We start from the raw sequence: 23398 nt of genomic DNA on the forward strand, positions 1-23398 counted from the left end.
TTTTTAATGAGGTATGTGCTAGTTTTCAGAACTAGATTTTGCTTTCAGAACTGTGACTTCTCTGAAATCCTCCATCCACATGCCTAAACTCTTCAAAAAGGCCAGAGTGCTTCTTCCGCTATTTGCTTGCGTTATTTGTCTGTCTTGAGTATTTTGATGCAAATTGGAAGAAATGTCTAGTTGAGTAACAGTCGAAATACGAATTTTGATTTGTCTCGCATGTTACCAGGCTGGGAGGAATACCTGTAGGAGTAGTTGCCGTAGAAACAAGAACGGTGGAGCTCAGCATCCCTGCTGATCCTGCAAACCTGGACTCCGAGGCCAAGGTAGGCTGAATGCGTACTCAGTTGCTTGTTTGTCCTCTGCAAAATGTCTCTGTGGAAAGAGCACTTGTTTTGAGGGGATTTTCTTCTTCCCCAAATGTGGGATGAAAAATATAACCGTTCCTTGGTGAGTTGCTAATGCATGGCAGTCGCTGGCAGGAGTGATCAGGCAGTCGTGTTGGCCGTTCGTACAGGGGACAGGTTCCCCAGCACACAGTCCTGCTTCTCTTACGACTTAGGTGAGCTGCAGGGACTAGGGCCCAGGAGATCTGCCAAGCAAAAATCACTGCCCTGTTTTCTTGCTGTGACCATAGTGTTTCATGGTCCTTCTGATCTGACGTTTTGCTTTTTGACTTCACAGCTCTGGCTCTACGTCATCTCTTCAGGATTTTCTCCTTTGTATATCCTTTTTTCTCTCTTTACCTTCTTACAGCAGTCATAACGTCAGGCTTTCTACGCCATCTCTATTCTTCTTCTTAGCTAAATCAGTGGGGACACTCCTGTTGATGTTGGTGACAAAAGGATTGTCCCGATTTTTCTGTGGGCAAGCTGATCCCTAAGCATTTCGTGCGTTTGGTTCTTCATTGTTGATTCCACATCACAGCTCTTGTTGTGTCTACTTCTGTGGTTTTATGCCGACTCTTACGTTAATGTGTTTCAAATCTTACCAGGCTTTTTTTATTCCCAACAGATAATCCAGCAGGCTGGTCAGGTGTGGTTCCCTGACTCTGCCTTTAAGACTGCACAGGCTATCAACGACTTTAACAGGGAAGGGCTGCCTCTGATGGTCTTTGCTAACTGGAGAGGCTTCTCTGGTGGAATGAAAGGTAACCATTGATTTTGGTCTTCTTCTGGTGTTGTCCTGTAGAGTGACTTGTCTTTCACTGCCCAGGCCACCGCTGCTGCTCCCGCCGTGGCATACCCAGTGGTACTAGCTCTACTGGTTTTGCATCCTGAAGCCATTCTCCGGGCACAGACCAGCAGTGGGTGTGGGTGGCAGGGGACAGAGGGAGGTCCTGTCCTTGGGCAGCAGCTAGCTATTAGATTGGCTTAACTGTGGTGACAACTTGTACCCGTAAACTTGCAGAGTGGATCTGCTTCACCCCTCTTTGATGCAGTCTGCGTTCAGGCCTCCTCTTCCATGGCAAGTATGTGCCCTCCCTTAGAAATGTCAGTAAGGGGTTACTTTTTTAGGCCTACCAGAGCGTTTGGACATGTCAGCCCTCTGAAATCGTGGCCTGGCTCTCCTGAAAGGCAGTTGTGATGGATGCAGAGCCAGCTGGAGGAACGGGACACCACGCTGCAGTAGCTGTGGTGACAAAGGGTTTCATTCCTCTGCTCCCCGTGAGTCTCTTGTCTTTAATAGGCACATAGCAAGAATAGCATAGAATATGCAAGGTGCAAATCTGATATCAAGTTCTTTTCAAAATATGCAGTGCAGCTGTATTTTTATGTATCCCCTTAAATACAGCTGTAGGAACTGGCCAGGTCATAGAATCATAGAATCACTTAGGTTGGAAAAGACCTTGAAGATGAAGTTCAAGTGAGTCTCATCTGCAGTGAGAACAGGTAATTGGATGTTAACAGTGATCTAGTTGCCAGCAAAATCTACAGCTGCCAACATGGGCTAGTTAAACACTGATCTCAGGAAACCACTTCTGCTTCGAAAGCTTTTATATCCTTCTGTCTCAGTTTAAAAGTGGGGCTGGATAAGCCCACAATATTGCATATCAAAAATGTATAGGTGTATTCTGTCAACATTGTCTCATTGATGATTTTTCCCACTGAAATATTGTCTTGTCAAGGACTGTCTCCCAGTTGACTCTTTTGGTGGTAGTGATGTTCAGAGGAAGTGGAGAGTTATAAAACTTCCCAGTTAATATACCAGCAATTACATTTTTGCACCATGTATTGCTACTTTAAATTTTGCACAGTGCCAAGAATATGAGATGGATACTATAAATGTTAAGTAAGTAAAAGATTGCAGTCTTGTACCTGCACGTGGCAGTTAACAAACACAGGGAAAAGTTACAGATGCACTAACAGGGTGGAAGTTCCTGCTCTGGAAGGACCCGCAGGGTGACAAAGGCCAAGGTCTTGCTCTGCTGTCTCGTTACCAGTACAGGAAGCAATGCCTCTGGGTTTGCAGATGCAAAGATGGAAGACAACAAAAGATGGCAAAATTTTTTTCCTATGGAAAATACCTGTTCCCTTTTAGGATGGTTTCTGCTCCATGTGTAGCACATGCTACTGCACTCCCTTCGTGACGTGCTTTCCCTACCACGCATCTCACGGGGGAGTTGTTGATGTAACTTCACCAAGCATCCCTAAATACTATTTCGCCTTACTGTGTTGCGAGATCTGTCAGCTTTGGCAGTGCCCTTTGCTGGGTTCCTCAGAAACTGAGTTTAGCTTTGCAGTTGGGACCAGAAGCCCCAGGTGGAAGAGACCCTGCCGGGATGCTAATATTTCTATTGCCCGTCCCCACTTAGGGCAGCCTGGCTGGTGGCAGGAGGAGGAGAGAGCCGCCGCAGAGCCTTTGCAGTTTGCACCTCGGTCTGTGCTTTTTCCTGCACCTTGTTTGCTGGTGGAGCCCGCAGAGCAAGTGTTGGTCTCTCCTGACACTCTCTGCGTTCCTTGGGGAGTTGTTTGCAGTTTTGGTTTCAGTGCTGGCTGGGGATTATGCAGGGAGGGAAAATAAACAATTATGCCACCCCTCAGTGCACACAAACACACTGCCAGGAGCCGACTGCACTGTGGGTAAAATGACTCCAAAATTGTGTGTAATGAGTAGGAAAAGATTAGAGACAGCTCTTGCTATGCTGAAAATTGACATTAGTGGAGGGGAAAAAAAAAAAAAAAAAAGAAAAGGGAGAGAGAGAGAAAACCCCCCCCCCCTCTTTCCTAGTCAGCCTAGGAGGTCTAATTCAAGTCGTTAAATAAATAAATAAATAACATAAATAAAAGCGTATCACAATGGTATTGGTGGTTTCCCCAATGAGCTCTATCTGGCCAGAAGGCTATTCAGCATAATGCAAAATTAAATTATAAAAACTGGCTTGAATATTTAGATGGAGGAGCCATTTGGAAGTGGTTTATTTAGGCGAACCGGCAGTGACCCACGACGGGGAGACATCAAGCGTGAAATTCGCTGGAAATTAGCACCGGGGTCTCGGACTCGGCATGAATAGTTTGATAGCATGCAAATCCCCGCGACATTAAACTGCAGCGCCGCTTGTGCTACAGGGTCACTCGCAGTTGGTTTTTCATGTTTTACTTATTATTTTTTCCTGGGACAGGTTATAAATAACAGTAAAAAAAAAAAAAAATTTCAGCAGAATGAAAAGGCTGTTTTAAATCTCTGATTACCTGGGTGTTGAGTGACGGTATTGCTTGTATGTAATGGGTTTATGGGGGACATTATGTGTCTGCAGCCAATATATGCCTGGTGTTTACCTTCAGGTCCTATCTGATAATCCAGCCAAGCTGATGAGATCCGTTCCAGCTTCGGAGGTTCAGGGCACGCTGCCCGCCACTATGGAAATGCAAAAAGCTGTCTGCAGCCTTTCTAGCATGCTTGATGCAGCTGACTGCCAATATTTACACATACAGTGTAATGATAACAGCTTCCAGCAGATTTTGTGTCTGTGTGTAGTAGACGCGGGTGCACACTGCAGCTGAGCAGGCAGGCAGAGAATGGGGAAGTGTGCTGCGAACGCCGTCTGCCCTACTGCGGAACGGACAGCGCTGCGGGTCCTAGAGGACTTCCCCAGCCTTTCTGTCTTGCAAGTGGCTTGTTAGGCTGAGGTTTGAATTAATACGACAATTAAATCTGCCCCACAAATACCATACTTAATTTTTCCAGTCGCAACACAAGCGACTTCTTTGCAAGAACAGGTGTGCAAACAGCCTGCGCTTAAAATGCGCGCGGTGTATCTTTGCTACGTGAAGGATGATGGAAGTGATTGGATTTTGTTTTAAACACAGTAAGTGTGTTAGTGACAGTATTAACGGTTTATAAAGTCTGCACCCTGCCAAGGCACTAGGGCAGCTCAAGCATGGAGCGGTGGGCACCACTGACCACCCGCAGCGGTGAAATTTGGCACACTGTTTTCTGTTGTAAGAGTGGAGAACGAAGCAAAACCGCAAGTAAGAGCCAGTTGTCCCAGTGTGGCAAATTGTTGCATAGTTTCACGCTCAAATACAATATTAAGGTAAATCAGGAGGGGTTGTGTGTTCTGGTGAGTGGGCACGGGGACTACGGGGTTGTTTTTGCAGTGATTTTTACGATCTTCGTCAACTCTACTTAGATTTTTACCTCATAAAAGTGCACGTTGTTTCCGAGCCCCCGCTTTGCCGGAGCGGTGGGTGTAGGCAAGGTGAGGAGATGAGATGGAGGGAGGGAAAGCCCTGCAGCACAGCAGGCTCCTGTTGACCCTTCCAGAGCCGGTGGACGCTGCAGCTCCCCTGGAGCTCAGCAGCCGCTGGGGTCCGGAGCTGCGCGTGGCTCCGCGGGGCCCCTTCACTGGTGGCAGCCGGGTTGGCTCTTCTTTATTTCAGCAAAACTTGGTCTCCGTTAGTGGAAGCTGTTACCTTATAAAAAGGGGAATTCCTCTTTACAGCGGCGTTTACAGCAGATCTGGAATGAGTGCAGCAGCAGGTCCGTGGGCCTCGGTGGGATTCCGGAGCGTGCAAGGAAGCCGGCAGTTGGTGTAAATCCATATATAAAACATGAAGCTAAGGCTGCTGTGACATTCCGGTGAAAATGAAGCGCTGTGTTGCAGGATCCCAAAAGGAGTAACTGTGTACAGAACCGCGTAGTGGGAGAGTTCAGGCTTCTGGATAGCCCTGACAGTCTGATCCCCACAGTATTGGAGGCACAGAAACACTGCCCTGACCTTGCCCGTGCCACCTGGAGATTTGGAGCGCTGCACAAAAAGCATCAAGTTTCTCTCCATTGCTCTGCACCTCCTCCCTCTGCCTTGTTCAAACAAGTAGTGCTTCTTTTTTCTACACTTAACCTGAGTAAAATATATACCCTTGGCAGGAGTGAAAAATGTATTGCTAATTACACAATTATTTTATTATGTAGCACTAGTAAAAAATGTCTAGTAAAGAATTAATTCAGTTAAAATAATTTGAATCCAGCAATTATTTTCTTAACACTAGAATTAGCTGAAAGTACTTCAAGTGGTTTATTACTAGCACTACATAATAAAATAATTGTGTAATTAGTAATAAATTTGTCACCCCTTTTGAGGTCTTTTTCTTTGCTCAGGACAAAGGAAAAGGTTGGAGTTTTGTTTGGTTCTCAGTCCCCACTGTCTCCGCCAGAATTTACGTTTATTCACAATTAGAGGAAATAAATCGTTCTTGTCTTCCTCAGCATTTGACATTTCTTAAATAACATGAAACTCCTTTTTCTTGGGTACTTGGACAGTGACCTTGCAAATGAACTGCAGAGATCACATCGGTGCCTATGGTGCTAATAATACACACACACACTTTATGCACACCTCTCCTTTGCTCTAGATATGTTAATGTGTGTATGTATATATGTCAGAGTGTGTGTGTGTGTGTGTATTTCCCAAAGAGATAAGTGTTCATGTTAATGCTTAACTGGAGTTAAACGACAGGGGAACCTTGGCTGGAGTCTCTTTCTTCTGCGGAAATTATGGCTTTCTCAAGTGATTGTAAGGATTTGAGGTGACTAAAAGTGTCTCAGTCTTTTAAGACTATTAACAAAGGCCAGCATGCGTGCATGGTACATACCCACTTTGTTTTTCTGCTCTGTGCACTGGTATTTTAATGGCCAGGAAAATTTAGGCAAACTGGGAGGTGCTAAGCAAAGAACAAAAATGAAGGGGATTGAAAATACTGTCCTGGGAGACATGGGAAATGAATACCTATAGTGTGTCTAAGGAGAAAAAAAAACCACACTGAAAAGCCTACTGCTATTTATAGCAAGCCTGAAGGAGTGGAGAGATTATGTAGGGTGATGCAGGAGTACTAATATGAAATTAATGGGGATGGGGAAGGAGGGGAAGTTTGACTGAATACTGAGGAAAATTTCATCTATTTGGCTGTGGAAATGCCCCTAAAGAAGTTGTAGATTTATTGTTTGGGATTTCTAAACGAAAGCTTTAAAAAGCACTGGGAAGGAAGTGTACAATACAGTCCTGTGTGAACAAAGGGATGGACTAGATGATCCTAATAAGTATTTTTCCTTTCTTTTATATTTGACTTGATACTTCCATATATAATTATATGTAACAAAATATATATATTCAAGGGTGCCTGTTTCCATTACAAACTATATCCGTTATAAACTATATCATCTCATATAAATTCTTTTGCCTTCCTTTTTTCTCTTTTATTTAAATCACCTTTGGGGCTGATATTTTCAATGTACTGTCTTTACACAGCGGAGTTACTCTTATTAATTTTGGGCGAAATGCCTTAAATATTAATGCAGGAAGAGAAGAATGCAGTTTCCCATCCCTCCCCACACACTGATTTTGATAAGGATCTGTAAAAGGCCTGCCGCCGTTGGGTTGTGCCGCACACCTTGTATGAATCGTGGTGCAGGTCCGTGGCAGTAAGTCTGAGATGGGGCAGCTGCGCTCGTGTCGAGTACAGACCCACCTGGCCATGCTGGCTGCCAGCCTGGCCAGGGAGGGATGGCTCACCCCGGGGCCCGGGTTCCATCACCTGCGGAGGGGAGCAGAGTGTCTGGGAGCAGGACTGACGTGGGAACGTCCCCCTTTTTTTTTGGTCCATCCTGCCCAGGTCCTGATAACGATGGCCGGAGCTTGCGGTAGTGTAGCGGGAGGTGGTTAGAAGAGCTGAATAACTGTATTATTTTTTTTTTTTTTCCCCAGTTTGACCAAACGTGGCAGGGCTGAAGCACTGACCTGCTGCGTTCAAGCACTGTGTCTGTCCTTTTTCTGCAGACATGTATGACCAAGTGCTCAAGTTTGGTGCCTACATTGTGGACGGCCTGAGAGAGTATCGCCAGCCCGTGCTTATTTACATCCCACCGCAAGCGGAGCTGAGAGGAGGATCCTGGGCTGTGATTGACCCTACCATTAATCCTCGTCACATGGAGATGTACGCAGACCGAGAAAGCAGGTATGGCAGCTTTCTCCTCCCTCCGTAACCACCTGCTCTGAGGCATAATTACCTGGCTGCCCGAGGAGCTCTCCGTTTAGAGCGTGGCGGTTTGTTACTGAAAGGGGCTGACCACCCTCCAGTTGTAACCCGTGTCTCGGAGGAGTTTGCTGTGCGGTGATCACAGCGGTGACAATTCGGATAGGCTCCTGACGCACACTTAGATGGGGGTAAATTCTGGGGCCGGTGTGAGCCAGCCTCTGTGAAGGTTCATTGCCAGCATTCACAAAGCCCAGTGAGATGTTGGTGTTGAGGATTTTTTTTTGTTACCGTTCTGATGTTTCCACACACTGCTTTGTGCTTTGAAGCAAGTGCCTGTGTGTACGGTGTTGCAAATTAAATAAGTGTGTGCTTCAGAATCCCTGAGTGTTGTGCTATCTGTCATATGAGCACTTGAGTAATTATATTTTTTTAATGAAATACAACTTGCGTAAGTGAAGTCCTAGTTACTGGTGCTTCAGGATAGAAAACTACAGGCAAACTCTTGGAAGCGGGGGTTTTAAAATATTTTAATGAAACTCTAAAATACAGAGATACTGAATCATTTGGAGGAAAAAGCCAGCCCTGCCTGGGCTATCTGTAGCAGACAGGAGGAAGGTGTATAAAAGGACAGCATGAATATTGTGCTATCAGGGCATCTGCTCAACTCCTACCATCTCGGCAGGGCAAAATTCCCAGGCAGCTGCCTCAGGCAGGGAAAAAAGTGTGTGTAGGGAGGCATTGAGAAGATGCCCGTCCCGGGTGCCCATTTCCCCTGCCCTCCCCAGCTGAATTTTGCTCTGGATGGGATGCTTGCCTCTCCCTCCATTCTAAAGAAGCGAGACACAAACCTGTGGTCTTGCCCCCGCGCTATTTCCTGCGTCTTGAGCAAACGTTGTCTAATCTTTGCCTCCTGGAAGTCAGAAGTTTTTGCCGTTCTTTTCCTGCTTAGAAATGTGGAGCTTGTGTGCTTCACAGTCAGACACGGCGCGAGCAGGATTTCTACAAACTACTTCCCCCACCAAGTGTTTTTTGGGGTGCATGCAGGACCAGCTCCCTCCCGCTGCTCCTGCCCCGTGCCTTGCTAAGGTGCCGGCAGCGTGAGCTCTCACCTCTTGGAAACCTCAAGCCAGCTCCCCGCCTTGCGAGACATCGGGAAGGACCCCGTGTGGTTTGCAGAGCTGTAGTTGGACTGTAGGTTTCTTGAGCTCCAGAAACAAAGAGATTATTTTGCAAAATATGTCGTCCTGTCCCTAAGTACCGTTAGGCATTCGTAATAATTCTCATCGCTGTTGCCGTTCCGTAGCCCTCAGCGCTGACCTTCCTCCTCGTCATTACTCCCGCCCTCGCAGTTAAGAACTGAAGTGATTTTATTTACCAAGCCCAAGTTTCAAATCACGTGCTCCTCTGTCTTTGACCTGGGAAGTGGGCAGGTTCTCTGATGAAAATGGCTAGTTAATTGGTTTGTTTCATAAAGATCACCTACGTTTTGAAAGAGCTTTCAGATCAGAGCTTAAAATAGACTGCCGAAGAGCCTTGCTTGTACCAGGCTGTACTGTACAGTTGGATAGACGTGTTTCTGTGAAGCCCGGTGTGCCTTTGTGGCCCTGGATAAATAATAGCTAAGATTCTTTCTTTCTTGTTCTTTCTCTTTGTTTTGTCTCCCTCCCCCCCTTCTTTTCTTTTCTATATACTTTCTAAATAACATTGAACGATTCCATTTTGTGTTTCCCCTTGTCTGATGACCTGAAAGTGCCTTTCTTTTCTCTTTTCCCGTCACTGATCAGAGGAGGAATCCTGGAACCGGAGGGGACGGTGGAAATCAAATTCCGCAGGAAGGATCTGGTGAAGACGATGAGGCGAGTGGACCCCATCTACATCCGCCTGGCGGAGCGGCTCGGTACGTCTGCGCGGGGGCTGGCGGGGCGCTGAGCCGTTCAGCTGGTGGCTAATGAGTGTGTTTATAGGCCTTCAAAGGGGGCACTGAGGCATTTTATCAAATTCATGATAATTTTTATTTACTGCCATCTAACTTGGGAAGAAAAACAGATGAGACAAGCTGCATGTATGTACCTGTGAGAGAGATGATATTCATGTGCATTTAGCATACCTAGGGTGTGTGTAATACAGTGTGGTTTTGAACCAATTTCCTTTTTTATTTTTTTATTGAATGGGTCTTAGAACAGACACTTACAGATGCCTGAGTCTAGCTTCCATCTCAGCAGTTGCTCGGCTCACTAAAAGCTCGTGGGCCAAACCCTTCAGCTGGCGTCACCTGGCGTAACTAAGAATTTGGCCAAAGACATTTCGGGCGGCTGGACTATCACTGTGTGTCTGGGGTAGTTTTGAGTAATGGTATCTGTCTGCTCTTCAGTTTCAAGAAAATGAAAAGCATTCTTCACCTCCTCAGTAGAATAGGTGGTGATCTGCAGTGCTCAGTGGTTGGCACGTCACTGCGTGTGTTCTATCACTGCTGCACCTTTCGCTCTGAACGATCCCAGCGCCTGGGATATACCCAGCAACCCAAAATACAGAGTGTTCAGCAAAATGCACTTAATATCAGGTATGTACTCTCTCAGGGGAATAGACTCTTTAAAGAGTTCTTTACTAGCTCTTACTGTAAGAGTATAATCTTACAGAGCCTCTTTTTACCTCCAAAATTGACTACATTTCAGTAGTGGAAGAAGCACACTACATGGGTATAGTTTGAATTTATAAAGCCTTTTGGGATCCTTCAAGAGGAAAAGTGTTCTGCAAATGACTGATAAATCGTAGCTATTGCTGCAGTTACATTTTATTATTTGGCTTTTTTTAATTTATGGCTGTGCAACAATTTATATACAAAACAACCATTCTGATACGCCTTGGGGAGAGAATAGTAATTGTAAAGGGTGCAGGGAGTGTTAAGAATCAGACTGCTTGCTGGAAACCAGGTTCTTACTGATGTCTTCGATAGCATCAAAGACATTTTCTCTCTTTTTAATGATAGTATTTTGACACTCTTTGTTTTCTCTCACTGTGCCGATTGCTTTCTGGGCCAGAAGCAGGTTAGGAGGGGTTTGGGTTCTGCAGACCAGCACCAGACAGCAGTATTGCCTGAGCTGAGCGCCTGCTCACGTACGTTACGCGTTCCTGCGTGAGAGAGCGGGCACGGGTGCCCAGATGGGTCCACGTGTTCTGTCTGCCTGAGTCTGCTGGAATTAAAACCCAGTTTTAATGTTTGTAATTGCAGCAGGGAGATTCTTTTGTCAAAAGCCTCACTTTTGACCTACGTTAGGCTTGGCGCTGTCCCTTTAGGAGCAGACGGATAGCGTGACTACGCCGAATCGTGGCGACCCAGCACAGGGTCCCGACAAATGCTCTCCTAAGGTGTTTCACCCTTCACAGTTTAAGGGCTGCAGCCGAGTTCCTTACGCAGCCAGGGCTCACAGCTGCACCTCCTGCGGGTGGTTGCACCTCGGCATCCGATGCAGGAACGCCGCCTCTCCGGTGCGTGAGTCTCCAGGGGAAGGAGAAATCAGATGTGTGGTTAGAGAAGGCAATATGCTGAGCAGTCAGCTCAGGCCCCTGCAGATAAATGGCACTACGGCAGGAGAGCTGTTTCTGAGAGTATTTACCTTCGCCCCACCATGAAAAGCGCTGGCTCTGCCGGTGAACGAACCAGCCTACTGCCTCTGCAAAGAAACTGTGCCCTCTGTGCGGAGACTGCCAGATGAAGCCTCCTCGCCCAGGAGCAGCCGCTGGCTGTGGACAAAGAGGGCTGCTGGGGTGTTTAAATCCTGAAGCAGTGGAGGAAGTGGGGGAGCAGAGCAACACGCTCACTCACTGTCGGGTGGCCCCTCGGGAGGGTGCCCCCCCCCCGGGGTGGGTGCAGGACGCCTGCAGAGCACCCTTGAGTCACACCGGTGGGACCTGCGCCACCCAGAAAAAACACAGGGAGAAAGAGGGGATACAGTTTTCTGCCAACAGTCTCAAAAATCCAACGCCACGCTATGGGAGGAGGCAGGAGCCTGTTCAGGGATTTTTTTTTTTCCCCTCTTCCTCTACAGGGTAATTACTCCCAGCAAACTCCATACACTTTAATTAAAATGACTGCAACACAAGAGCAAGTCACTTACAACTGTACATACAGAGAGCTCTAAAAGCTTCAGTCACTGATAAGCATCTCACTGAGATGGCTCGTAATTGCTCCCAACATCAGGCGATCATTGCTGTTGTTTTGCCACTAATTCCATACCATAGCAGGAAAGCCAAGATTGCGGGACACAGTGAATTGCATAATTTTTTTTTTTTTTTTTTTTTTTTTGCTGGTTTTCTTTCTGGCCAATTTAAAATTTGTCAAAGTCGGTCTTCTTCTGGATCACTGCCCTTTGATATTTCGCGCACTCCATTTGCCACAAACAAGCCGCAGGGCCGCAGTTCATGCTGACTCCAGCAGAAGCAGAGAAAGCTCCATTTATCTTACACTGCCTGCTGAATTCTTACTCATTAGCTGGGGGTTCACTGCCTCTCTTTAACCCCTGAATGGCTGTCATCCCTCCCTGGAGCTGCTGAATAGCGGGGAAAAGGGAGATGCTCTCAAACGTGTGCCTGTTGCAGAGGGGTGGGGAAACAGGGCGCCAGTGGCCTCATCCCGGGCGTCTTGAGGCGCTGGGGTTGGACTTGCAGTTGGGGAGCGTGAGAGCGGAGAAGGCCAGCAAATATTGAATAATTTGACATAAATCTGTTCATTATCAATTCTCCAGCACTATTGCTGCAATGTTTATTAGCCCCGTGTTTTATTAAAATGTCACTCAGAGTTGTGCTATTACAAACCAGCAAACAGTGCGGAGCAAAGGGCACGGGAAAAAAGGATGGCCCTTATCCTGCCCAAGAGCACAATTCCACACTGAGTACGTGTGCAGGGAGAGCGGTGATCGCCTGGAAGTGTAGGAACAGTTCAGACTGCAAGCCTCAGGCTGTAGTTAAAAATACGGAGACTCGATTTTATTTTATTTATTTATTCCAGTTAGAGTAAAACATGTAGGAGCAGAATAGAAATTAGCTTTGTCATGCAAATTCTGGGCATGTGGTGTTGTCAGATGCACAGTGTAATGTACACGAAAATTTGGTGGAATACGAATGAAAGGTATGCCAAAATGGCTCCACTTAGAGCAAGATTGGGTACTACATTTTCACATTTCTCTGTAAGGTATCTATCCCATAGCAAAAGGGGCGCATCAGTTCGTCACCTGATATATGTTTAAACAGTGTGAACACCCTCTTCAGCTGATCCTACAAAACAGCCCTGTGCTGGGACGCATCTTTAATTTTATTTTAAATTATATGGCCATTTTGCATCTGCCTGTGTACACCGTAGAGGGTGCAGGAGGGGAGCATACAGCTCCACATGTCCCAAGCAGCACTTGGGGCGGTGGGAGGCAGCGGTTGTTTTCTGCACAAACTGCAGTGCTGTAGACAGCCTCCCACTTTCCGCAGGTGATACCACCAGTCAGTCAGTGCTGCTGGCTTCTGACCTGCTTTGCATTTATTTGGCTAAAGAGCGGACAAAGCTTTTCCTACATTTCCAAAGAACGAGTGAACGCTCGAGCACTGAACCCGTCACTCCGCTTCAGCGTAGCAGTTCCTCTCTGAAAATAAACGTGCCGGGGTGCGGTACCAGACCTGAGCCCCCAGGTCCCTCGGCCCCGACCGTAGCACCTCATGAGGACTTTGCTGGTAACCTTGCTGGTGACCTGGGGTCCCCTCACACAGGGGAGTTGTGGTTCTCGTGTGGCTGAAAACTTCCGTCCTGTGACCTGTCTCGTTCCAGGCTTTAGCTTGGAAAGTTAGACTGCGGCTCTAAACTCTAATAGTTCTTTTCTGCGGGGGGTTTGTTTATTCGGTGTTGCAATTAATCAAAATGCCGGTTGTTTTCTTGAGCAACAACTGAGAAAAATGCTGCTGTTGCGATTCCATCTCTCATGAAGTCTTGGACAAATGCAGTCAGTGCGGTTGTAACTTTGTCTTTTTAGGCGATGCTGATTTCCAGTAAGTGCTTCTATATGCAAGTGCTGCTGCATGTAAATTGTTGTTAATTTGCAGTCATGAGTCTAGAAGAGCAAGTACTGCTTTCTGTCAGCTCCTTCATGACAGTTGGCATCTTGAATATCCTCCCAGGAGGGCTGTAGATATTTCCCCCCAAACAGGAATTTTTTGGAATTATGTTCCTGCCCTTTACCCATTTGTTCTGATGCCAGTATGAGGCCTTAGGAGCAAAGAGCTGGAAAGGACTAGGGTGGAACATCACCCGGTGCAGCTGTACAAGGATATTTCAAGCCCGTGTCATGAGCATGTGTGACCTTCACTGCTATTTCATATTGCACCTTTATAACATAAATCCTACTGAATATTTAGTGAAGCAATTACAAGCAGTCTCATTTAAAGAAACAAGCGACAATCAAAAAATGCCTTTCTCCCCAGGGACGTGAGTGGCTCTGAGTGACCTTCCTTCTCCCCTCTGGAGCGGCTCCCTTCAGCTGGGGTGGGAGATGTGCTGCCTGGGCAGCCCGTTGGGGTTGGCATTCCTGCTGCCTCTGCTGAATTCGTGTCTGGCGAGAGCTTTGTTCGAGGCAGAGGAAGAGAAGGTGGGATTCGGGTAGGAGGATTATTGTTGCAGGAGTGGAAATTAGGTGGGACAGTCATAGCTAGGATTAAAATCCACATTTAATTATGTTACTGGAGGCGGAGCAACTGGTGCACTTGTCCAGAGTTCATTTCCTAAGGAGCCTTCCAGCACGTGCTGCAGTGGGATTTAACTCTTTTGCTGAAAAGAATGGCCGCAAGCAGATGACAAGATAAATTGAACTTAACGTGGGGGTTTTTTGGGGGAAACAAAAAAACTTCCCAGATTCACCTGTAGTAACTGTAACACTGAGATAATCAATCGCTGCTGGTGCTCCCTTGTAGTCTGGAAGGACAGCTCCTATTTATGTTGTCAACGTCATCTTTGAAAATCGTAGGTGTTGCCAGAGTGACAGGCGGTGTGAGGGGCTGAGGCGCCGGGGGAAGCTGCCGCCCGCTCTCTGCCCTGGCGGGTCACGGGCTCGGCCTCGGCTTGTCCGGCGGCGGCCGAGGGGCACTCACGAGGGGGACCCCGTGTCCCGGGAGAGCGAGCGCCCGTCCCGCTGCCGTGTCTCTGCCGGGCTGTGACGGCGGGAGCCCGGGCCGAGGCCGGCGCGCGGGGCCTGAGGGCCATCTCCCCAAACCGCCTGGCGCTTGGCGCACGTGTGAGGAGGAGGCAGGAGAACGGGCGAGCAAAGGCTTGGCCACGGTGAGGCGGCGCACCAAGGGCGAGGGAGAAAATCCCACGTTTTAACAGCTTGGAAGCCATAAACCATCAAATTGATTCAGAAGCTGCCTGGCTTTCTGTAATCAGAGGGAACCTACAATAACATTTCTTTGAAGTCATTTTGTCTAACCTGTTAAACTGGTCATATTTAAAAAAAGCACTTGGCTACTAAATGTTATGGGAAGCCATGATTCATGGTCCTGCTGAGCCGTTTCCATCTGGCAGGGACTTCGTTAAAGGCGGCCCGCGCCCTGCCGCCGCAGCGGACACCGCGCCGCCGCCGGCTCCCACCACGCACAGCCGTCGGAGCGCTGCTCGGACTGCCCTCGGAGGAGGGGGCTTTGTTTAACGGGGCGCAAATCAAAATAGTTGAGATGTTGCTTTCCCTGCCACGATGCTTTCCCTTAACTTCTGGAGAGGAGGATAAATTGATATTCGGTATCGGAGCGCTTTACAGGAGAGGTCTCCGCGCGGATTTATTGCGGCAGCTTTTCCATTTGTCTGCGCGGGGAGGGCGACTCCTGAAGCCTTCCTCCACGGGCGCGGGCTGTAAAGCATGCGTGCACGTCCCTGCTCCAGCGGCAGGGAAATGCTTCTCTAGGGGGGGTTAAAGGGATTGTTTGGGCAGCTGTAGTATTTGGCATTTATTGTTCTGTGCCACCAGAGTACTGGGAGCCCTTGCTTGAGTTTTGGGGGGCTGTTACGGGCCGTAGGACACGGAAGAAAGAGTTTGTAACCCCAAAAGCTGGGCTGTAGCAGCTGGATGGGGAGGGGGCTGGTGTCACCCCATGGAGAGACGGCAGAGATGGGCACAGGCCGGGGGGGGGATGATGGGGAGACGGGGAGGCACGAGCTGCTGGCTTCCTCAGGAAGCTTTTGGGAACCCTTTATGTTAAACGCTTCTTATGTGTTGTTTTAAACTAGGCTTTGTTGGTTTAACTGGGTACATTTGTGCAGAGGGTGTTTGCAAGACTCTGGCCGCTGCTCTTTTGACCTCAGAAGAGATTCTCTGATCTTTTTGGTACCCCAATGTTACTGCTTCCCCGGGGCATTTTTTTCAACTTGTTTAAGACAGTTTTGCTGCTGATAAAAATTAAAAAGTAAAGACACCGTAGAATGAAGAGGTCTTGGTGCATTTACCACTGTGGGTAGGCTTTAAAGGTGTTGAGAGCAGAATTAAGACATTTACCTAGCCTCTTCCGATCACGCCAATGGCTGTGATGTACCAGCACTATATATAGATACAAGCGTACTTGGAGACTGCAGAGCAAACTGCAATCCAAGATAAATGTGACATTTTATGGCGCTTAGAGTGCTGCCTTAGAAAGTGTCCTGTGCTGCCTGCCAAGTTAGGAAGGTCACGCATGTTCTTTCTTCCTTTAAATTGTCATCTTGTCTTACCTTGGTGCCCCACCTGCATGCCAAAACCCGCTACACTTGGTGTTTGCATTGTAATGCGGCCGTTTCAGAGTGCTGCTTCTTTTGTTTCTCTATTGATTAGTAGCCGATCCATACCTAGAGGTCTATAATGTTCCTATGATTTAAACTTTAACAGTTTCATTAACTGTCAAGTACCTTTAGAGCAAAGGAATCCCGTATTTTAACTCACCTCTCCTTGCCAGTATAAGATTTGTAGAAGGAGACTTCTTTTTCTGAGAAATAAATAAATAAAGCCCCAGCTTTCCGAAAAACCCTGAGGCCTCAAGATCTGACTAGGAAAGAAAGAAAACCATTCCAAGATATTTAATTGTACAGGGGGCTTACAGGATTGATCGAGAGCTTAGCTTTTTACAATAGTCCAGTGAATAAGAAATGCTCCTGACAAACGATCGATGATGGGATAATCACTCTTTATCCCCCCTCCTCATTGTTACCTTCTTTCTTCCAGGAGAACAGGGTTCAGAAGTCAAAAATCTTTATAGACGCTGCTTTTAAATTAAGCAGAAAATAGACATTGACATATTTGTTAATCTCACCTAAATCATTACTGGGCCTGGCTGGTTTGACTGTACACCGGGAGTGTGGCAGATAGGCCAGAATACATGAGCGTGGCTGGCTTAAGTGCATGCATTGCCATTTAAAACAGGGGGGTGCGGGAGCCTGCGAATTTAACGTGGATAAATATATATAATTTTTTATTCTGAAGGTTATAAGAGTAGCTTCTCTTAATTAAAACCTTCTTACTAGCATTTGAGAGGTTAGGTAACATTTATATCGATAGGCACATAAAAACATTCCTTCCCTAGAAGGAATCACTGTGTGGCTGGCCGGTGGCTTGGAAACGTTGCGTACGTTCATGTTCAAACCTGCTCTGGCTTGGAATAGAAACCCTGGAAGAAAATGAAAACGCAGGTAGCGCGAAGCAGCCGAGAAAGGGCCCACGTGCAGTGGGGCCCTGAGGGTGGGTCTGGGCCCGAGCCCCGGGGGTGCTCACGGAAAGAGCCGGAGCATCGTGCAAACGCAGTGCGATGCTTTCCCCGGGGTGCTGTCTCAGCTTCCAGCGGTGCTGTGGTCTAGAGGCTTCCTGGGAACAGAGTAATATCTGATCTTCATGCTTAGAAGCCTGTGATGGACTTGCCTTGCCTGAATTGCTCCGATCGCTTTCTGTGAGCCCATTTGTACTTTTGGCACCCAGGACCTCCGGTGACAGTGAGCTCCACCGTTTGATTTTGCACCGTGTGTAAATGTCCCCTGGGGTTTTTGTCAAGCTTCTGCCTGCTAATTTAATCCGGTGGTGTTGGGAGGGCCCTGGGCTGCTCTGGCTGCCATTCCAGAGCCAGCAATCTGTCCGTGGCCCTGTCGCCGCTGAGGACCCCCTTGCTCAGCTCCTCCTGCCTCCCCCCAGCCTGGGAGCAGTTTAACAATAGGTGTTGATGTAATAGTAGATGCTGCATTTAATCCCATTGACATTCCTTCGCAAACAATGAAGATCAAACCCCAGAAAAGCTCAGTGGAGTTCACACACCACAAAAGGTGCAGTGGTGGTACTGGGGCGACAAGATAACAAGGACAGGATCGTTGTCCTCCCGCCTGAATCACAGCACCAGCTTTTGTTCCAGGTTCTCCCCGTTGACTCCTTGTGCTCCCGGGTAGGACACCTCTTTGTTTTCTATCTCAGCTCTGTACACTGGAGATGCAATCGTGCTTGCGTGTCTCCCGGGCGCCTGGGCGGTTATATTAACATTTGAATGGAAGGTGCCCTAGGACAGTTGAATGTTACAACCCACCAGGGCTTGGAGCAAGACTCATCCATGACCCGGCTTCAGATTGCCAGCGACCTTGGCTTGAAAAGGGGAGGTGGAATGGGAGGCAGCTGTCTCTGAGGCCGTGAACTTGCAACCAGAGCTTCTGGTGTGGGTGGGAGGTTAAAAAATGGCACAATTCAGCGGAGTTTCCAGTACTGTATAATTTCTCTCAGATTGCAATCTTTGCTTAAATTGAACTAAGATTGGCTCTGAATACTCTGCCTCTGCACAAGGACCTCTTGCACATGTGTTGGTGACGGGAAGCATCAACCTACTTCTGGGCCAACTTTGACCTGGTGTAAATTACTGCAGGTTCAGCGGAGAGTTGTGCTTCTGGTTACGCTCCCTGTGGCCTGTTACAGGGCGAAGAGAGGATTTCCATTCTCGGTTTGATAAAGGGGCAGCTGTGGGAAGGAGCACCTTGTCCTGCTGCGACCTGCCTCCACAGCACCGTGTTAGTCTGGGTCAGGCAATTCCAAAATGAATTGGTGTCCTGGGTTGAGTGAGTGGTGGGGTTTTTTGGTGGCAGGGGAGGGGGCTATCGGGGTGGCCCCCTGTGAGAAGCTTCTCGAAGCTCCCCCAGCTCCACATCAGCTCCACTTCTGTTTGGGAAATTGAGCCAATCGGCTGCGCCTCTGCGATAACGTATTTAAGAAGGGACGTGGTGACGGGCAGTGGGACTTGTGAGGAGGAGTTGCTGCAGCTGCGTGAACACCAAGGTCAGTGGAGGAACGGAGGAAGAAAGGAGGGGGGAGGTGTGCCGGAGCAGAGACCCCCCTGTATCCTGTGGGGAGACGGCAGGGCGGTCACCCCCTGCCACCCATGGAGATCTACGGTGGAGCAGACATTGATTTATGGCCTGTGGCTCCTCGTCGGCTGATCAAGGTTCTGTGCCCGAAGAAGGCCGGGGTCTCATGGGAAAAGGCAGCCCCGTTGCTGTAATTCAGTGCTGGGAGGATTGCAGCATGCGGGGGAGTCCCACGCTGGAGCAGCTCGGGAAGGGCTGCAGCCGTGGGAGGGAATCCAGTCGGAGGAAGTTAGTGACCCATGACGGAGCAGTGTGGGGAACGCTGCGGCCCGTGGGAGGAATTCAAGTCGGAGAAAGTTTGTGGAGGACTGTCTCCTGTGAGAGGGGGACCACGATGGAGCAGGAGGAACAAGTTCCGGACACTCCCCTCACCGAAGATAAGGAAAGTGGCAGCACTGACTGCACCCCCCATTCCCTGCCCCTGCGCCACTGGGGGAGGAGTTAGAGATATCAGGAGCAGAGCTGAGCCCGGGAAGAAGGGAGGGGTGGGGGGAAGGTGTTCTCAAGATGTGGCAATGCTTCTCACTGTCCTACTCTGTTATGTGTTGTTAGTGACTGTAATAAATGTATGTTCTTTTTTTCTTCCCCTAACGAGTCTGCCTTTTGCTCGTGATCATAAAAGGGGGATTTTTCCCCATCCCAGTCCTATCTTGAACCCCAAGCCTGGCTCTCTGTCCCTTCTCATTGCTGGAGGGGAAGGGAGAGAGAGCGGCTGCATTGTGGTTGGCTGCCAACCAGGCCCAAACCACGACAATTGGAAACCGTTTAATGGGTGGGTTTGTTTTAATCAAAATGAATTTTATCTGTTTTAAAATAAAGGTTATGAACTTCGCAGGACATTATCTTCTTGACACGGATTTATTCTTGTCCGTCATGTTAGTTTGTGATTGAGACTAGTGTGTGCCCATCACTTGCCAACGGAATGTGAGCAGTTTTGGCATCTCTAATGTAACTTGTGTTTTCCTTAATGAGGCAGTGGCTCTAACAGCTACTGGCAGGAACCAGCCTGCAGGAGAACTTGAAATTGTGTAGGTGGTTTTACACTGTCCATGTTTCTTGCTAAATGAACTGCATGTTGGGACATTATTCTTTTTTAGGAGTAAGTCCAGTAAATGTCACTTAATTGATGGCTCAGCTCATTGGCATTTAAATGGAATAGAGTTTCCATGGTGAAAGCTCCTTCGAAGCTCTTGCCTGAACATCGGTAGCAGGAAACCTGGGCTGGAACACTGATGTTTGAGTCGAGCCTCTGCTTGGCATTGCTGGGAGCTGATGGGCTGGTGTTTGTCCTGGCCAAACGCAGTCTGTCCGCAGGAGCAGAAGAAACCTCCTGTCTCCCTCTGGACCGTCGAGAGCTGCTCACCTTTCCTCCGTGCAGCAGCCCTCAGTACACCCCGTTTACGCCGTCTCTGACGTGTGGCTCTGCCTGGTTGCAGGTACCCCCGAGCTGAGCCCTGCCGACCGAAAAGAGCTGGAGACCAAGCTAAAGGAGCGGGAGGAATTCCTGATTCCCATTTACCACCAGGTCGCCATGCAGTTCGCTGACTTGCACGACACGCCTGGGCGGATGCAGGAGAAGGGTGTCATAACTGTGAGTATCACGGAGCTTTCCCTGGGGACGTCGGTGGAGGGTCTGACCCGTGGGAAAGGGCGGTCTGCAGCGGGGCAAGCTGCTGCTGGAGGCAGCCTGTGGGCCGGCAAATAAACCTCTGCCCCAAGGGCTCTTGCCACAGGGGCGATCCCTCTCCACCCACCGGCCGTTTTCTGGTCCCAGGGCACGAGCACGCCGTGTTTTCTAGCACCCTGGCTTAGTCCGTGTCCATTTGAGACCCCACATGTTCTGGGCTTCACCAGCAGCTCATTAGTGACCACAGCACAAACCCCACAGAGCACACTGCAGTTGACCCGTGGGGAGGGGACGGGCTGTGGTGGCCCAGCTGAAGGCCAGCTGTCATGTTTGAAGCCCGGCCGATGAGGTTTTCCTCCTTCCCTCTCCCCTCAGGTGTGAGTGTCTGGGGCTGTGCTGCTCAGCTGGGAAGCTGTGTCTCTTTTTGCAGAAGGAAGCAGACTTCTGGGAGACAAGGGAGGCTGGAGGTAGCTTCTGGTGACTGAATGGGGTGACAGGGTGGAGTGGTGGGACAGCTCTTCTAAGCTCAGATGTGGGAGTCTTTGTATTTCTCTTGTGCAAGCACTATAACTAAGTATACAATGATTGCCAGCCTCTTTTTTGCCATTGGCTTATGTATTTCTCCACGTAAATGTTGTCCCGCACTCATTTCTTCTTCTCCACTTGTGTCTTGGGCAGGACATTCTAGACTGGAAAACTTCCCGTACCTTCTTCTACTGGAGATTAAGACGTCTTCTTCTAGAAGATGTGGTAAAAAAGAAGATCCACGATGCCAATCCTGAGCTGACTGACGGGCAGATCCAGGCTATGCTGAGACGCTGGTTTGTGGAAGTTGAAGGGACAGTGAAGGTAAGTGAGAAAGCAATTTCACCAAGGCAAGAGTCTTTCCTGGGCTTAAGTTCAGTGAAGTTCTCCCGGGTGGAGTTTGATCTCTGGTTTTAAATTGTAATGTCTACAAACATTGTAGGTGATGAAAGAGAACTTCTGGGTAAAGTTCCAGGTCACGAATTGCTTTATGGGGACACTTTTTATAGCAGGCCAAAAGAGCAAAATAGGTGGTTTTTCCCCAAGCGTGTAGCACCATTGATAGGAAAATCTGAGCATCTTGCAAAGACGACCAGCTCGCTCAGCAGAGCGAGGCAGGGCAGAGCTGGGAAGGCGGCTGCGCGGAGGTGCTGCTCTCGGGCAGAACTGGCAGCAGAAATCCCAGGAGCCTCAACACACGCTCCGTGTTAGATCCTGAGTCTCTGCAGCTCCTGGTTTCTTTCCCTTTCCCCCTTCCCTTTCCCCCTTCCCTTTCCCCCTTCCCTTTCCCCCTTCCCTTTCCCCCTTCCCTTTCCCCCTTCCCTTTCCCCCTTCCCTTTCCCCCTTCCCTTTCCCCCTTCCCTTTCCCCCTTCCCTTTCCCCCTTCCCTTTCCCCCTTCCCTTTCCCCCTTCCCTTTCCCCCTTCCCTTTCCCCCTTCCCTTTCCCCCTTCCCTTTCCCCCTTCCCTTTCCCCCTTCCCTTTCCCCCTTCCCTTTCCCCCTTTCCTTTCCCCTTTCCCCTTTCCTTTCCCCTTTCCTTTCCCCTTCAGGTCTCAGCCTGGGCACTGTGCGGGGCTTTGACGCGGGTGTGGAGCCCGGGGTGGGGGAGGGATCAGCTGGGGGATGTGACTGCTGGGGGGGGGTCGCCTCGGCACCCCCCTGCTCCTCACCCCACAGCCGGGGGGGGATTTCTTTTTCAATTGTGCTCAAGCCGGGAAGCTGGCAATCTCTGAAGAGCAATCTCTGGAGCTGCTCTTAGGTTGTTTCTGTCACAGTCCTTCAATCCGAGTTATTTTTAAAAAAAATTATTTTATTGTAGTTTATTCTGGTTTATTTCATTTTATATTTAAAGTCACAAACACTCAGGGGTTCCAGAAAAAGGGGGGGGAGGTGTTCTCTGGAGGGCAGCAGGCTTTCCAAGGTAGTGCCTGAGCATCTTTAAAAGCGGGCATCTCGTTAGCTAATACATTACACCAATCAAGGAGAGTTATCTTAAGCCACAATTAATCTGCTCCCTGGCATATGTTGATAGGAAAGCATCATGCTGTTTCTTAATTAAAAGCAAACGGATTAAAAATGATTAATAAGAGTATTAAATATTCTCCTAAACTAAAAGCTTTGGGATTCTTGGGTAAATCTAGCTTTACACAGGTCTGCAACCGTAAGGCAGCTTCTTGCTGTTTTTTTTTTTTTTTTTTGGTTTGTGTTTTTTTTTTTTTTTTTTTTTTTTTTTTCCCCCTTCCCTGAAATCTTCCAAAGTGCCCTACTTTGTATGCAGGGAGCATTCCTGTCATGTCTAGGGGCAGAAGCAGGGAGCAAAACCTAACGAGTTTAAAATAATAATAAGAAAAAAACAATGAAATAAGCGAAATCTTGAGGTTGAAATGACATCACTGATTTAACGTGATATTAAAAGAAAAAAAATAATAATAGTGGTTTCTTATTAAAGTGTGTCAGGCAGGGCCAGTGCTGGGGGCTGGATCTGCACTTGGGGCTTCCCCACGGCAGTGCCAGCTCTCGCCCCCGGGGAGGTGGGAAACAATTCCTTGGACTTTGGAAACTTTGGATGATTAAATATAAAAATGAAGGATGAGCAGTGCGGGGGGCCCAGGGGCGCGAGTGCTCCCCTCTGGCCTCGGCGAGGACGGGGGCAGAACCCGCTTTGTGAAGCTGGTGCCGGGCTGCTGGGGGGCGAGGGGAGACACTCCAAGGGTCTCCGGGGCCCGTGCAAACACGGGGTGCCCCCCGCCCCACCGAGGCTTCACCTTGGGGTGCAAACACCCCCGGTGCGGTTGTGCCTCCCGCTCACACCAGGGCGGTGGAGCCGCGGCCCTGCCGGGAGGAGGGTCCCTGCTCACCCCCTTCTGCACCCAGCTCATTGTCATTCTGACTT

General features: G+C 48.7%; 1 protein-coding gene across 8 annotated transcripts in view; it reads left to right on the top strand.

The window, feature by feature from the left end:
* Positions 1 to 23398, top strand: part of ACACA (acetyl-CoA carboxylase alpha) — a 141095-nt gene that overhangs the window by 113267 nt on the left and 4430 nt on the right. For all 8 annotated transcript variants that reach the window (XM_033004779.2, XM_042791599.1, XM_042791598.1 and 5 more), the window contains 6 exons: positions 230 to 326; positions 1015 to 1150; positions 7277 to 7454; positions 9260 to 9372; positions 20292 to 20446; positions 21161 to 21331. In XM_033004779.2, the coding sequence (XP_032860670.1) occupies positions 230 to 326; positions 1015 to 1150; positions 7277 to 7454; positions 9260 to 9372; positions 20292 to 20446; positions 21161 to 21331 (850 nt within the window). The remainder of the gene's footprint in view (positions 1 to 229; positions 327 to 1014; positions 1151 to 7276; positions 7455 to 9259; positions 9373 to 20291; positions 20447 to 21160; positions 21332 to 23398) is intronic.

The sequence above is a fragment of the Tyto alba genome, unplaced genomic scaffold (assembly GCF_018691265.1).
Source record: "Tyto alba isolate M040663 unplaced genomic scaffold, T.alba_DEE_v4.0 Super-Scaffold_19, whole genome shotgun sequence".
Taxonomy (NCBI): domain Eukaryota; kingdom Metazoa; phylum Chordata; class Aves; order Strigiformes; family Tytonidae; genus Tyto; species Tyto alba.